Source organism: Muntiacus reevesi, chromosome 1 (genome assembly GCF_963930625.1).
Source record: "Muntiacus reevesi chromosome 1, mMunRee1.1, whole genome shotgun sequence".
Classification (NCBI taxonomy): domain Eukaryota; kingdom Metazoa; phylum Chordata; class Mammalia; order Artiodactyla; family Cervidae; genus Muntiacus; species Muntiacus reevesi.
In genome coordinates, this window is record NC_089249.1 from 153,736,036 (window position 1) to 153,752,763 (window position 16,728).

At 37.7% G+C, this 16,728-nt stretch overlaps 1 protein-coding gene across 6 annotated transcripts in view; it reads left to right on the forward strand.

Annotated features, from left to right (window-relative positions):
• The window catches only part of EPS15 (epidermal growth factor receptor pathway substrate 15), a 138,280-nt gene extending 127,755 nt beyond the window's left edge, over positions 1 to 10,525 (forward strand). For 3 of the 6 annotated variants that reach the window (XM_065913363.1, XM_065913347.1, XM_065913370.1), the window contains exons 22-25: positions 125 to 201; positions 2,494 to 2,689; positions 5,353 to 5,537; positions 8,084 to 10,525. In XM_065913363.1, coding sequence (XP_065769435.1) covers positions 125 to 201; positions 2,494 to 2,689; positions 5,353 to 5,537; positions 8,084 to 8,230 — 605 coding nt within the window. In that variant the 3' untranslated portion in view covers positions 8,231 to 10,525. The remainder of the gene's footprint in view (positions 1 to 124; positions 202 to 2,493; positions 2,690 to 5,352; positions 5,538 to 8,083) is intronic. The other 3 variants (XM_065913355.1, XM_065913379.1, XM_065913386.1) reach the window with 2 other exon arrangements.
• Positions 10,526 to 16,728: the final 6,203 nt, after the last annotated feature.

The window sequence follows — 16,728 nt, forward strand, 5'->3', positions numbered from 1 at the left end:
ATAAATTCAGGGACTCATATTTGGGAGTAGATATTTTCATATGTCTGAATGTTACTCACCAAAAGAGAACATGTAATTTGATGTTTTTCTGTCCTGTTGCATTGATTTTCTTTATTCATTTTAGCCACAGACCCCTTTGCTTCTGTTTTTGGAAGTGAATCATTTGAAGATGGATTTGCTGACTTCAGCACATTGTCAAAGGTAATTTGCAGTAATTAGTGGGAGGGTAAAATATACTGTGTTTCCACCAAAGGAGCAATTTTTCCTTTTGATTTTATAACCTTTCACAAACATTGCAACTTGATTTCAATAAGTTACAGCAAATGTGGATTTCAGACAAATGAAATACAAGATATAATCAAAGTAGACATTTCTGTGCACAAAAACAATGGTGATGGCACAGATAATTTTCTCATTACAGGCTTACCGAACAACTTTAAGAGTTTTCTTTCTTTTAGATTTATTTATGTTTTATTTTTATTCATGTGTAGTTGATTTTAGGGCTTCCCTGGTGCTCATTCAGTAAAAAATCCACCTGCAATGCAGGAGACCCAAATTTAGTCTGTGGGTTGGGAAGATCCCCTGGAGAAAGAAATGGCAGTCCACTGCAGTATTCTTGCCTGGGAAATTCCATGGCCAGAGGAGCCTGGCGGGTTACAGTTCACAGAGTAACAAGAGTCGGACACAACTTAGTGACTAAACCGCCACCATAGCTGATTTACAGCGTTGTGTTACTTTCTGCTGTATAGCAAACAAATAAATTATGTGTGCATACATATATCCACTCTTTTTAGATTCTTTCCCATATAGGCCATTGCAGAGTACTGAGTAGAGTTCCTGTGCTATACAGTAGATCCTTATTATCTATTTTATATACGGTAGTGAGTAAATGTCAATTCCAGTCCCCCAATTTGTCCCTCCTCCCCCCTTTTCCCCACTGGTAGCCGAAAGCTTGTTTTCTACATCTGTGACTAAGAATCTTCTGTCTTATTAAGCATGTTTCTTCCAATTAGCTACATTTTCCCCCTGTAGACTGTCTGGGTCAATGGCTACAAAATCTGAGCATTCATTCCATCTTCTCTGCACTGGTTCCTTGACTTTATGTTCTGAGGCTGTTAAGGTTAGTATTAAGATAACAGCCTAGCAATATATATCCACTGCCTGTTTTCCAGTGTAACCCTATGATCAATTCAGGCCAAAAAAGTAAAATTAGAGGTGTGTTAAATTGTCTCTATCATTGATTCTCAACTGGGTGTTATTCCCCACACCCATACCCCTCCCCCAGGAAACATTTAGCAAGGTATGCTGGGGAAAATTGAAGGCAAAAGGAGAAGGGGGTGGCAGAGAATGTGATGGTTAGATAGCATCACTGACTTAATGGACATGAATTTAAGCAAACTCCAGGAGATAGTGGAGGACAGAGGAGCCTGGCATGCAACAACAGCCCAGTGGTGTCAGAAAGAGTTGGATGCGACTCAACAACTGAACAGTGGAGACGTTTCTGGTTGCCACAGCTGAGGAGGAGGATATTCATATCCAGTGAATAAAAGCAGGGATGCTTTTAAACCTCCTGCAACTCACTGTCCAGCCCCCACATCACAGAACTATGTCCGGCCCAAAATACCAGTAGTGCTACTTTAGAGAAACACTAACCTAACTTGTAATACCCCATTCATTATAGAAAAATGAATCTTTGAGGACTTCCCCGATGGTCCAGTGGTGAAGAACCTGCCTTGCAATGCAAGGGATGCAGTTTCGATCCCTGGTCAGGGAACTAAGATCCTGCATGCCCCAACTACTGAGCCCACACACCACAACTAGAGAGTTTGTGCATCACAACGAAAGATCCCACATGATGCAGCAAAGATCCTGCATGCAGCAACTAAGGCCATATAAATAAATACATGCGTATTTTAAAGTGAATCTTTTCATTACTCCTTGTGTTAGAAAAGCCAGGTCTTCAGACCCTCAGTAAGGCTTACCATTCTATGGGATCAGTTTGCTTTAAAAAAAAGTTGACTTTTCATTTTTTAAAGTTGTCTTTAATGTTTTTCAAGATGCCATTTTCTTTGATATTAGTATTAAATCTTTCCTAGTTTAAGTGCATTGGAAAGTGTGGAATCCATTTTTTTTCTTTATCATTTGGATCAGATATTCACTTGAGGAAAGATACATTAGTCCCTTTAAAATGGGCCTCAGTGGTGTTGTATTACCTGAATCTTGACAAATCTTTAACCCAGAGTTGGTTTGTTTTGGTATGATCTGTTGTTCTTAATAAGTAGTGGTGGTATAATCACTACTCATATAGAATAATTAAAAATTTTTTTTCCATTTTGGTTCTGAATGCAAAGGTTGAAATGTTAGTGCTCTCAGAATTGAAATAAATAAAGCTGCATAAAATTGAAGATCACTCTTCCAAATGCAATATAACCATAGACAGTTTGGTTGGCATATTATATATAACTGTGAGTAAATATTTCTTTTCAAACAAAGGTCAACAGTGAAGATATTTCTTTCCAAACAAAGGTCAACAATGAAGATCCTTTCAGTTCAGCCACTTCAAGCTCCATCAGCAATGTGGCCATGACAAAAAATATGCTTGAGGAAACATCTGTCAAAAATGAAGATGTACCCCCAGCACTGCCACCAAAGATCGGAACTCCAACAAGACCCTGCCCACCACCACCTGGTATGAGAGTTGGTACCTTTCCTAAATCAACTACTTTCTTTTTCTTTCCAAGAAGTGTTGTGTGGGCCTTACTTGTAGATGTTATATAAAGGGCTTTAAACAGAACAAATCAGAAAGCATGGCAGAAGCCTGCTGTTATCATCTGTTATGACCTCAATGCAGAATTACAGAGTTGTGCCTAAGAAGCCAACCTGTGTAACTGTCAGGAACTACCTTTCTGGCAAAGCTAATTTATTTTTAAATCATTTAGAGAGGCAGTCAATGAAATCTCTTGCTTTTTGAAAACTAATGAGCTTCCAGTTGAACAGAGTTTCCTGCACTGTGGTATCTTAATAAATTTCTATAAGCGAAGGTTAATAATCCAAAGTCCCTTTCTTTTTCCTACTAAGTGTGAAGTCTTCCTTAAGTCCTTCAATATGAGAATATATGGCTATTTTGGTATTCAAAATTCAGCATTTTGGTATCAGAATTTTGAAAGAAAGTATTGTTTTTCTTGAAGGGAAATATTATTTACCTCACTTAATAAGAGATCCCTTTATTTTAAAAAGGTGGTGTTTTTGGTCAAGAAACAGATTCTTTTTTGTTTCTGTTTTGTTTAGTACTGTACCAAAGAAAGGGGTTTTGTTTGATTTTAATTAATGAAAATAATAAAGTTTGTAAAAAGTGGTAAAAAGGCAATCCCCTGAGTAGTAGTGCCGCTAGATTGTTTTGTGAGAAGACACATCTGGTGCATTATTGTTTTAACCATATATCCTTGGTAAATTTTCAGCCGCAGTAGTTCTAGATTTTTATTCTTGCCTTTTTATAATAGCCTGCCTGTGGTATTTCTTAGGCAGATTTTTTTTTTCTTCTTTGATTTAAAGAATTGTGAATAAAATTATTAATACCCAACTACCTATTGAAAGGGGCTTCCCTGGTGGCTCAGAGGATAAGGCGTCTGCCTGCAATGCGGGAGACCCGGGTTCGATCCCTGGGTTGGGAAGATCCCCTGGAGAAGGAAATGGCAACCCACTCCAGTACTCTTGCCTGGAGAATCCCATGGACAGAGGAGCCTGGCTGGCTACAGTCCACGGGGTCGCAAAGAGTCGGACATGACTGAGCGACTTCAATTTCAATTTCAATTTCAAAATTGAAGAACCACTGATCTAGTTTAACTACCTCGTGGTGAGGACTGAGCGACTTCACTCACCTCTTAAAAAATCAAGTGAACAAGTGATTTCTATCTTTTAGGGAAGAATAGCCTATATCATTTAATTGCTCGAGGGTAAATTTGTCAGAATATATTAAAGAACAAGTGACAGTTAATTTGCTCATTTAAGTTTTATACCTTTAAGAGGTCAGTAGTGAGGTGATTTTTAAAATCCTCAATAAACTAATATACTAGTGCTGTAACTAAATCTGAGAAGTCACCAAACTGAGTATATATCACTGTAGAAAAATCAAGGAAAGAAGAATGAGGACTTCCCTAGTGGTCTGGGGGTTAAGACTTTGCCTTCCAATGCAGAGGGTACGAGTTCAGTCCCTGGTCGGGAAGCTAAGATCCCACATGTCTTGAGTCCAAAAAAACATAAAATAGAGGCAATATTGTAGCAAATTCAGTAAAGATAAAAATGGTCCACATTAAAAAAAAAAAAAAACGTTTAAAAAAGGGGGGATGGTTTGTTGAACTGGGAGATTAAAGATCTGAATTCTCATTCTGAATATCCTCTGATATCCTCTGTGATCTTGAGTGTGTTAACTTCCTGTGTCTGAGCCCCAGCTCTCTGCACTGTTAGATGGTGACATTAGTTCTCATGCTGCCCACCTTCACAGAATTGCTGGAAGAATCCTTTAAGATATGAGATGTGAAAACCTTCTGTAAGCTGTGACAGAAAGACTCTGTTGTTATGATTGCTGTTACTTGATTAACACATCTTTAGGAATATATATATATATTTGATGATATTTTAACACCTATTCTTATTATCCTTTCTTCAGCAAGTACTAAGTTTAAGTCTTGAAAATGAGAAAACTTGTTTGAAAATGGTGATTAATTAATGAGCAACAGTATGCTGTTGTTTGGTCAAAGGTTAGTTTATCAGTAACCACGGAAATTTAGGCCCTGGGCTTTAAAACATTCTCTTTGTCCTTCAGTTTGAGATATTGTAGATGACAAGAAGTAGGTGGGCTTTACCAAAGTAGTTTTTAATTTCATGCTCCCAGGTGTTACATATAGATCCAGAGAAAAATCAGAAGAATACTAGCATTTTTCATCTTTTGCCTTTACTGCCACTAGTGGAGAATAATGTATTAGGCAGAGGTTATCACAGCAGAGGCCATTTTTGTCATTATTTGTTGTTTTCCTCCTGTTTTATCCATTCTTCTCTCTCTTCTTGGGAGCATGCTACTTTGGAGAAGTTAACTCTCTGAGCAGATAAGATTCCTGGCCCATTGCCTGCCCCTTGGCTGTTTTCCCGTTTAGCCACATGGAACTGGAGTGTGGTTTAGGGGTTGTGTGTGAAAATTTTGAGGACACACTGTTGGTTGTGGTCATTTAAGACCATATTAAGAATGTGTTTTAGGTTCCCCACCCCCACTTCTTTAATGCTCCCTGTGTTCATGTTGTTGTGTGTTTGTGTTTGCCATACTTACTGGTTGAGTTAATTGTAATGATTTTGATCCAGGGAAAAGACCCATCAACAAAATGGATTCTTCTGATCCCTTTAAACTGAATGATCCATTTCAGCCTTTCCCAGGCAATGATAGCCCCAAAGAAAAAGATCCTGATATGTTTTGCGATCCATTCACTTCTACTACTACCACTACCAATAAAGAGGCTGACCCAAGCAATTTTGCTAACTTCAGTGCTGTAAGTACTGTGAATGGGCTGTTTGGGGGAAAATCTTTCCATTTACAGTTTAAAGAGCTTTCAAAGATTATTTTGGAGTCTGCCAAATTTACATTATTTCAACTAAATTTACCAACATGTTAAAAATGATCTTTATTCTTCCCCCAACCAAGAAAACCTCTGTTTGATTCTGTTTGCTGGTTCTGAAATTATTGCATTGCTCAGATGATTTTAGTAGTCTTAGTTCTTGGGATATATACCAGTTGCTTTGCAAAACCTTGATAGTTATTATTTTGCAAATTGTTATAGACAGTGGGTCATTAGAGAGTCATTTGCTGTCTGCCCTCTGGATAAATAATGCCAATAATGAGTTTGTGTTATCTGTAACTGTGTATGTGTGTTTGTGTATAAAACCTTGACAATTTCTGGAGACCAGTCAGCAATTACTGTATTATGTAAGAAGATAGGGCCAGAAATTCTTTGAATAGAAAATAAAACTCTGGTTTCGTACAAAAATGCCCTTAAAATATAAGTTAGTTTTATTAAATAAATATGATTGTTAAGAGCAAAACAGTCTTTAATTATTTGAGGACTCTGATTCACTAGCTTTCCATATCTATTCCACTTTCTCCCAAAGCGTCCCTGATAACTCAGTTGGTAGAGAATCTGCATGCAATGCTTGAGACCTGGGTTTGATCCCTGGCATGGGAAGATCTTCTGGAGAAGGAAAAGGCCACCCACTCCAGTATTCTGGCCTAGAGAATTCCATGGACTGTATAGTCCATGAGGTTGCAAAGAGTTGGACATGACTGAGTGACTTTGATTCACTCACTCACTCAGTTCACCAGCATTCCATGTCTACTCTGCTGACTAAAGTAGGCCAATAAAGACAATAGAATGATGCGGTGGTAAGAGTATAGGTGGGTCCTGTAAGATTATAGAAATGGGGCAACCAACTGGAAATATCAGCCTGGTGGGGCATTAAGCAATGACATGTGTATCATCATTATGTAGATAAATGTAAGTTTTTGTTTTGTTTTTAATTCTTAGAGTAACTAACTGTTTCATTTCCCAGGTTGCTTTTTTTTTTTTTTTTTTTTTTTTAGATAAAAGTGACCTTCCTTATCACTGTCTATTTTATAGTAAAACATTTTTTCTCTACTTAATACCTCAAACCTTTGAGATGATTTTAGAAATAAGAGATCTAGTGGCCAGCTGACTGTGACCACAGTCTGCCTAATGTCTCCCTCAGTGTAGCTTAGGGTCACTCTTCCAGTCACTTTATTCCTGCAGCCATTTCTAGTTAGTAAAGGAGGTAGGCAGAATTAGACTGGGCTATTTAGCTTTTGAATATGTACTCTTAAGTTTCAGTGGCTTCTTCCGAGTGTAAAGAAGCAGAACAGGAATCGATATTTTAAATATTGGAAAACAGAGACTGTCAGAATTATACTGACTTTTGTTAGATGGAATTTGAGTTGTTTCAAGGAGAGATCCCAGAATTTGCTCTTCTTACTATAATACTCTTAATATAAAATAACCTTCTGGCAGTTTGTGGCACTTAATATCTTAAATACGATTTCAGCAAGTCAAAACCTGGTTGGAATGAGTCTTGAACAAAAGCATTTTGTTTTTATCATACTCCAGAATCTCAGTATAGTATAATATTAAGCATCTAATAATAAAAATGTCTTCTTTAAATGAAAGATTTGTTAAATATTAAAGGTTTCAAAGATCTTATAATTCCCTAGAAAGAAAGCTACCATTTTCAAAAAAGCCTGACCGTTTCTTTCTCCTCATCCTGTTTGTTATGATATTCATCCCATTGTGGTGTTCTTCTATATGACAGGACTTGAGACCAAGTAGAATTTATTTAGTATCTGCCACGGTTGCTATTTGGGGTGGATAAATATATTTCCTTGACTTAGTAATTATCAGCATTAAGGTCTTATTTGGAATGGGTCAAGTTCTCAATACCTTCTAAAATCATTATAATGCATTAAAAAAATTGATTAGGTCCACATCTTGCTTGGTATATACCCAGTACTCTTGTTTTATATATAACAAAATTTATGTATAGTATATTCTTTGCTTCATAATTTTCCTGTACCTGAAGAGCTACAATAAGATAGGAAATTGCCAGTGAGATTAAGTTAAAAGTGATGTATCATGTGAGGATGCTCACTGAAATTGAAGTAGTAAATGTTTTACATTAGATAAACATGTATTTACCTCTCTCCTGTTTTTAAATCTCCTGATCTACCTTAAGAATATCCACTTTTTAAAAATGATGTTTTAATGTTCAGTTTTATAGACTGTCTATCTGTAGATGGCATTACTTTTAAAAGATTAAATCATATTTTGATTTAATATTTAATTTTAAGTTTAGTTTTAAGTTTAAACTAATTAAACTTGTTTTTGAAAAAAATAACAAGACTTTTTCCAGAGCCCTTCAGGTGAAACATGTAGTTAAATATCCTTTTGTGAAAGCTGTTTTTCCTTCTTTTCTTTGTACTTGTTCTACTCATGAATGTATTCATTTGTTTGTTCGTTTGTCTTTTAAATGGCAGTATCCCTCTGAGGAAGATATGATTGAGTGGGCCAAGAGAGAAAGTGAGAGAGAGGAAGAGCAGAGACTTGCCCGACTGAATCAGCAAGAGCAAGAAGACTTAGAACTGGCTATTGCACTCAGCAAATCTGAAATATCAGAAGCATGAAGAAATCTCCTGTTCTTCGTCAACCACACAACACTCTCCTTCTTGAATACTGAAGCTATTTACAATGTGTATCAAACCTACCTGTGAGCATGGGAATACAAAAGGTTTGAGATACCTGTAAATGTGACAAAAGTTTTGGCTTTTTAAACTCCATTTCGGATTTGTCTTTTTTTTCCCCTGTAAAAGTGGTAACCCAGATGACGTGACCTAGGCCCCTGTTCTGGTGTGCATTTAGTGTGAGCTTTTGCCTGCCTGTGCTACTCTTACTTGTAGAGCTAGAGCACCCAAGTTTCTGCCTTCTGGAATATAGAGAAATAGTTTCACCCCTGTGCTACCCTTACTCTGTAGTTACTCTAATGATAGCCAGTGGGATTCTTAAAGTTGGCAGTATACTCCCCTAATTTAAATGGTTGGAAGAGGGGAAGGGAAAGAACATGCTATTTCTTTTATGATAGAGCAAATTGGCCAGTTTAAAGTACATGTTTGTATTTCCTTTTAATCAAAATACTGTTCAATTTGTTTTTTATAGACAAGAAAAAATATTTTGCATAAATTGATTCCCACTGTTGAAAACGGGATGTTTTAGATGGAACCATTAGTGCTTCAGACTCAATCTTTTCCTAAATAAAAACATTAAAGCCTCATGTCTGAAATATATTAAAAAAATTTTTTTCTGGATTTAAAGAACTTTAGATAAACAGATACCTCTCTGTGATTTTAAGCACTTAGAGAGTAGAGAAAAATTATCACCTAAAATATATTCATCAATATAAGATAAGCAAAAATCTTAACCTGGCAGCCATTCTGCCATTGCTATGGCACTGTCCTTTTTAGTTCATGGTAGGTTTATTTTTTTACCTTTGCAGAAGAGACTTTAGTAAGCTAGAACTGGAAGGTACTTTAACTTTTTGTATATATATATTTTTGTTTTCCTTAATGAAGGCTCAATTACTTGAAATGTAAAAACATTCTCTGAATACAAATGAAAAAAGTGACATGTATTAAATCATTATTGCTTTGTGTCCATCTTTGTGGATTAAAATAGTCTATTTTCTTTGTACTTTTCACCTACAAAATTGGCAGGCTAGCAAAAATTTTTTTGTTTTTTTAAATTGGGAGAGAGGAGACCTGCCTAGTTGTCAAATCTCTTTATGTGTTAAAAGCCTGTCTTCTGCAAAACTGACCTAGTAGACAAGCTGAATTTAAAATGGACTATGAAGTAGGCTGTAAATTGTAGAGGAATCTAAATTTTTTTAACATCAGTCACTGACTTAAATAATGTGTTAAAAACCAAGAAAAAGGAAAATGCACCTAAAAACTAATTAAATGTGTCTTTGGTCACCAAGTCAAGGTGGTATTGATCTGTGTTAATCAGAGTAACTTATTGCCTAGCTTATGAATAAATTCCATAATATCCAATTATTTCATTTTGAAATGGTGCTTTTTTTCTCTCCACACACAATTGGATTACTGCAGTTCAAAATGAATTTAAACTACTTTCTTGCATTGCTAACTTTTTTCTACTTTTATAAATTAAAGCATTTCAGCATGAAAGTCACACAGACAAAGCAAGGGCTGAATCATAATCATAAGGCTTTAATTTTGATAAACTAATCCATTTATAAGGATATACTGCAAAAGTTGATTGAGATGGTAGTGTTGGGAGTTGTAAATGGTAGTGGGGTTTGGGTTTTTTTTTATTCCCCTTACACTTTAGGGAAAAGGTAAGTTGACTTGAACAACTTTCTTTTGCACTGGGAAAATGAGCAGATGTTTCAAATGGTTTAAAAAAAATTTTTTTTTAATTAAAAGAACAGTCTGGAAAGTACTAAATATCTCTTAACTTATAAACACCAACTTTCAGTGTAATAAGTGTACCTTAATCTTACATGTGTTTAACTGGATTACATAGATTCTTATCTTTTGTTAAAATATGTATACTCAGTGGACCAATATGATATTAAAGTATGTATATATTATATAAATATATATATATATCTAAACCTCCATGCTCACTTGTGTAGGATGAATGTCTTAGAGTCATTTATGATTATATTTTATGTTGTTGACTCTGGCTCCAGAGCCTGTGATGGAAAAGGACAGATGAGTATTTCTGAGAGCTAAGTAGCACTTATTACAAGGTTTTAACCATCTTCTACCCACTTGTTTAGGTTTATTTGAGTTCTCTTTATAGAATTTTCTCTTATGTTTCAAACTTCTAAACTGTAGCCTGTAATTATGAGAACAATAAACTTTAAGTAATAATAAACCATAGTATCCATACATCCTATCTGACATGGAGTTTTGCACGATTCTGTGTTATGTTCTTGCTATGTCCATGGAAGGGTAGATATGCAATCAGCACAGATGAATTATGTATAAAGTGCTTGAGACACAGTACCTGGTATAGAATACCCAATAAATGTTAACTTGTTTTTAGTTGACACCTATTTTGTGAAAGAAAGATAGGAAATGTATGCATAGAGACAATGTCCAAAACATAGGTGGTTTGTGTATGTATTCGTTGAATGAGGATTTGTGACTCTTGGAGGGCACTGTGGTGTCAAAAATTCATACAACCCTGGTCTGCCGTTTTTAGGAAAGAAGACTTTGACAAGGAGATTTAGCCTCCCTGAGCTTTAGCCACCTGATGCGAGGAACTGACTCATTTGAAAAGACCCTGATGTTGGGAAAGATTGAAGGCGGGAGGAGAAGGGGACAGAGGATGAGATGGTTGGATGGCATCTCTGACTCAATGGACATGAGTTTGAGTAAACTCCGGGAGTTAGTGATGGACAGGGAGGCCTGGTGTGCTGCAATCCATGGGGTAGCAAAGAGTCGGACTCAACTGAGCGACTGAACTGAACTGAGCCTCATTTTCCTCTTCCAGTGAGCATCATAATACCCAGCTCACAGGATTGTTCTGAATGATTTGACCGCTTTTAATATTATTTTAATTAAACAAATTTAGCCATGTTATTATTAATAGTGAAAATAAGTATTGATTATTGAATGCACTACAGTAAGCACTTTATGAGTGTGTGTTTAGTCGCTCGGTCGTGTCCTACTTGTTACAACCCCATGGACTATAGCCGGCCAGACTCCTCTGTCCATGTTGTTTAATCTTCACAACAGCCCTAAGTAGGACTGTTATTAGCATCTTTGTTTTTTCAGTATTTATTTATTTACTTGGCTTCACTGGGTCTTAGTTGTGGCATGCTGGATCTTCAGATCTTTGTTGTGGCAGGCAGGATCTTTTAGTTGGGCATGTGGGATCTAATTCCCTGACCAGGGATCAGATCTGGGCCCTCTGCATTGGGAGCATGGAGTTTCAGCCACTGGACCACCAGGGAAGTCCTCAGCATCTATTTTAAAAATAGGAAAAATGAGGCTCAAAAAATTTACAATAATGTGATTCAGATGATACAGCTAATAAGGAGATGAGCCAGGAATTGAACTTTAGCCTCTCTGATTCTAAAACATGACACTCTTTCCAGTTTACTGTGCTTTGTCTCATTTTGTATGGAAAAAAAATGCCTATAGGAAATTCTAGGAACAGAGCATGATAAATAATACCAGATAACATGTGTTGAGCTTCAGGCAGAATCCTTAGTGCTTTACATATATTATTTCATTTAATCCTTTAAAAAGTAACCTTGTAATGTATAGGTACTGTTTTTGTCTCTGTTTTCCAGAGGAGTTTGCCCTAACTAGGCCACCGTTACATAGTTAGTAAGTGATAGAGCTGGAATTTGAACCCAGTAGACTGGCTGTACTGTTTCAACCACTGCTGTCTATTCCTGTTAAAGGTGAGAAATTCAGAGGAGAAATATCATAAATAGAATAAATCCATGTAATCTCTGCTCTTGAGGATTAATGAAATAAACCTACTATATACCACATGGCATCTTATAAAATATTTCCCAATTCATTTTCATATTTAATCTTTACCAGGGTTTAGAATAGTTTTTGACACATGAAAGCACCCAACAATTTTTAGCTATCAGTATGACAAATGATAAATATGAACACAGGGACGAGAGCAGCCTTTTATTAGAAAAGTACAAATTTAAAGCCATGAAACTGGTAAAAACAAAAATTGATTTCTTGGTGCTGGCAAAGCTCTGCATTAAAGAATGCATTAAAAGGTAGGCAAGGGCAGTAGATTTTGGAGAGTTGGCCACACAGATGAAGGGACAGGCATTCTAGGCAGAGGCCACAGTTGTGTAAAGTGTGCCAGCAAACAGCACATGTTGAAGTCTACTTCAGTCTGGGTTGAGTAGGTTTGTGGCCAAAAGTGAAGTGTTTGTGTGTAGAAAGAACTCATCGGTGGTGATCTGGAGGATTACTTTAGGAGGCAACCAGGTTAGGCAGGGAGAGCAGGTGAAGGCTATTGGAGTCATTCACATGAGATGATAAGTACCTAAAATATGACTGTGGCTGAGACCTGAGAGAAGGGGGCTTATTTAAGAGAACGAATGGGCCTTACAGGTGGTGCTGGTGGTAAACAACCCGCCTGCCAGTGCAGGAGATAAAAGCAACACTGGTTTGATCCCTGGGTCGGGAAGATCACCTGGAGGAGGGCAAGGCAGCCCACTCCAGTATTCTTGCCTGGAGAATCCCGTAGACAGAGGAGCCTGGCAGGCTACAGTCCATAGGGTCACAAAGAGTCAGACACAACTGAAGCGACTTAGCATGCACGAAGAGTTTGATTAGATGTGGGTGGTGAGGGAAAAGGAGTGGATGTAAACTTCAGCAAGCATTAGCCCTTGTTCAAGTACAGATTATGGACCCCATTCACAAGCTTGTGATTTCAGTAGGTCTAGAGTGGGACCTAAGAATCTGAATTTCTGAGAAGTTCTCAGATAAACCTAGAGTTGCTGGCCCAGGGACCTCACTTTGAGAACCACTAGAATAGAGGCTGTGGAGAAGGCAATGGCACTCCACCCCAGTACTCTTGCCTGGAAAATCCCATGGATAGAGGAGCCTGGTAGGCTGCAGTCCATGAGGTCTCGAAGAGTCAGACACGACTGAGCGGCCTCACTTTCACTTTTCACTGTCATGCACTGGAGAAGGAAATGGCAACCCACTCCAGTGTTCTTGCCTGGAGAATCCCAGGGATTGGGGAGCCTGGCGGGCTGCCATCTATGGGGTCGCACAGAGTCGGACACGACTGAAGTGACAGCAGCAGCAGCAGCAGAATAGAGGCTGATTTCCAGGTCTCTTTGTCCAAATACATGTCTTGTTATTAATAGATCTACTCACTGAGTTTGCAGTGCTGTTGCACCTAGTCACTCTGTTCTTGACCTGTGCCTTCTGCTTCATTGTGTGAAGTACCTCTAATCTTTCTTGTGCATAGAGTTTTTAAAAATAATAATAATTGCAAGCTCACAGCACTTATTATATGCCAGTACTATTTGAAGCACTTTAATGTACAGACAGTCCCCAGCTTATGCTGGTTCAACTTACAATTTTTCTACTTTAAGATGGTGCAAAAGTAATACATATTCAGTAGGAATCATACCTTGAATTCTGAATTTTTACCTTTACCCAGACTAGTGATGTGCTATATGATCCCTCTCATGCTGCTGGCCAGCAGCCCACCTCCCAGTCCACTTCACAATCACAAGGGTGAACAACCAATACACTTAAGACCATGGAGTATCCTGACAGACATTCTGTTTTTCACTTTCACTACAGTATTCAATAAGTTATATGAGATATTCAGTGCTTCATTATAAATAGGTTTTGTGTTAGACAAGTTTGCCCAACTGTAGGTAAATATAAGTGTTCTTACATTACATTAACATTACATTAAGTGTTCTGAGCATGTTTAAGGTAGACTAGGCCAAGCTCTGATGTTCGGTGTATTAAATGCATTTTTGACTTACATATTTCCAATTTATGATGGGTTTATGGGAATATAATCCCATTACAAGTGGAGGAAGGTCTGTTTACTGACTCATGTTAATCTCCATAACACTCCTTTAAGTTAGGTGCTGTTATTTGCAGTTTACAGATGAGAAAGCTAAGGTACAAATGATTAAACAACTTGCCCAAATCACAGAGCTAAAAAGTGTCAGAACTAGGCTTAAAGCCCAGGCAACCTAGCTCCAGAATCCATGTTCAATCCCTGGGGTCTGCTGAATAAAACTTACATTAAAACACTTGATGTATGGCTCAGTAGTGTACCTCTCACTGCCATAAAGCCCCTCGTTATCTGAGTTTTGGCAATGTACAGTGAGAAGATCATTATCATTTCATTCACCTTTGCTAAGGTGTACTGTGTTCTGGGTATTGTGTTGGGTCACAGCCTTGCCCTCAGGGTGCAACACGTCTGTAGGGGAGACAGATGTTACTTAGAGTTAAATTCACGGCACTCTGCACAGTGAAGATTACGATAGAAGTGTTGGGACACCCAGAGGAAGGAGAGAATATTTCTGACAGGATTGGGAAAGACTCCCCAGACGGGGTATCCCTAGGACACAGTATTTAGTAAAAGCATAGATGGCAACTGTCAAAATTTAACAACAGCAAACAACGCAGCTTTAACAAGGCCACATCATTTGATGGCAGAGCTCTGCTGATTGTAAAAGACTGGCAGACAGTCTCCTGGAACGCCTCGTTTAAGGGACGTTCGTTACTTTGTGAATTCAAACATATCCAAGGTCTGACCTTCAAGTTTAGAAACCTGATTTTCATCAGTAAAAGAGACAGAGCTCATATTAAGCAAGTTCTCGGGGGACTGCTGTAAAGACCAAAATGTCAGTTTCCAGTAAACGTTGCCCTAGGGCTTGTGGCGCCCACACTTGGTTGAATAAGACTCCTTCTCTCTGCCCGTGCTTGAATGCCTCCTGCCTGTGAGGCTTCTCACTCTGCAGCCTCCTTGGATGAACATGTTCTTAAGAATAATATCTTTAATCAGGCTACAGCCTGGTTTGGCTGGTTGGGTAACTATAAAGTCTCTTTGGGGTGACTTGGCATTTCCTGCTTTCATCTCGTATATAGACTATATATTTAGCTCCTCCTAGGGCTGACTTTCCCCAGTTTCTGAGTTCTTAGTGAAACATCTCACTCTCTGGGCTCTGACCTCACCCTCTCTTTGATCATATCATTTGTTGAATGTATACGTGCCAGGCTTTCTCCTTGACTCATCCTCCTCCAAACCATCCTCACAACTCTGCCTTCTAAGTATCTCTCAAATCTGTCCCCTGCGCCACTCCCCCAGCTCAGGTCTCCATCATCTCTCTTCAGGTTTTTGCTTAAGCTTCCAAATCTCCTTGCCACCCATCTCGGGTTTTTTCTCTGCTTCCAGACCATCCTCCATGTGGCAGTCAGATTCTTATAGACTCGAAATCTGCCCTATCACCCCTGTAATAAAACATCCACTGATCCCTGTCATATTAAGGTTTGTAGCCTAACCCCTTGAAGGCTTTTTTTTAATAACTTTTACGTTCTGACTGGTACTGAATCAGTAACAGCTTGACCATATAAGATGTGTTTTCTTTACTCCCTTTAAACAAATCTTGAGAAAATGCCACTTGAAGGAAACACAGCCACTCTAATATGATTGTAGTGTATAGAATCCTTTTATAGAGTGTGCATAATTTTATTCTCTAACTTGATGTTTTTCAACAGGTAGGTTGTAATTTCTTAGTTGGGTTGTGAAGTCAGTTTAGTGCAGCCAGCAGCGTGGAGAAAATGGAAACAGTACTACAGGCACTTGGTTCCAGACCACATAACGTGAATATCACGATAAAGTGAATCACATGTGTATATAAAAGTTGTGTTTCTACTACATTGTAGTTTATTTTTAAAGTGTGCAATAGCATTATATCTAAGAAAACAATGTACATACCCTAATTTTAAAATACTTTATTGCTAAGAAATGCCAGGACAATTTACAATCGTTACATCAAAGATCACAGATCACCATAAGAAGTGTAATAGTAATGATAAAGTTTGAAATATTGCAAGAATTGCCAGACTGTGACAGAGACACAAAGTGAGCAAATGCTGTAGAGAAATTGAGCCCATGAACTTGCTCCATGCACGGTTGCTGCAGACCTTTAATTTGTAAAAAGCATAATATCTGCAAAGTACAATACAGCAGAGAACCGTAAAATGAGGTATGCCTGTAAATTAGAACAAATACCCATGTACCAATAATCAGCTTCAATGAATACCAGTTCATGTCCAATCTTATGTATATTCCTACCCAGTTCCCTTTCAGATTATGTTGAAGCAAACCTTATATTACACTTGTAGATTTTTTAGTATGTTAATAATCAGCATTTTTTAAAATGTGAAATAGAATTTGTTATTAATATATACCAGGTCACAAGATAAAATGAAAGTCATTTTTTTAAGTGTCTCTTTTCAAGTAAGAAATGTGGGTCCTAATGTATATACAGGTTAATAATGTAAAGGATTATCTTATGGAGGGAAGGTGTGTCTTTGCTGAAAGACCCAACTTATTTTTCTTCTCCTCTGCAGTA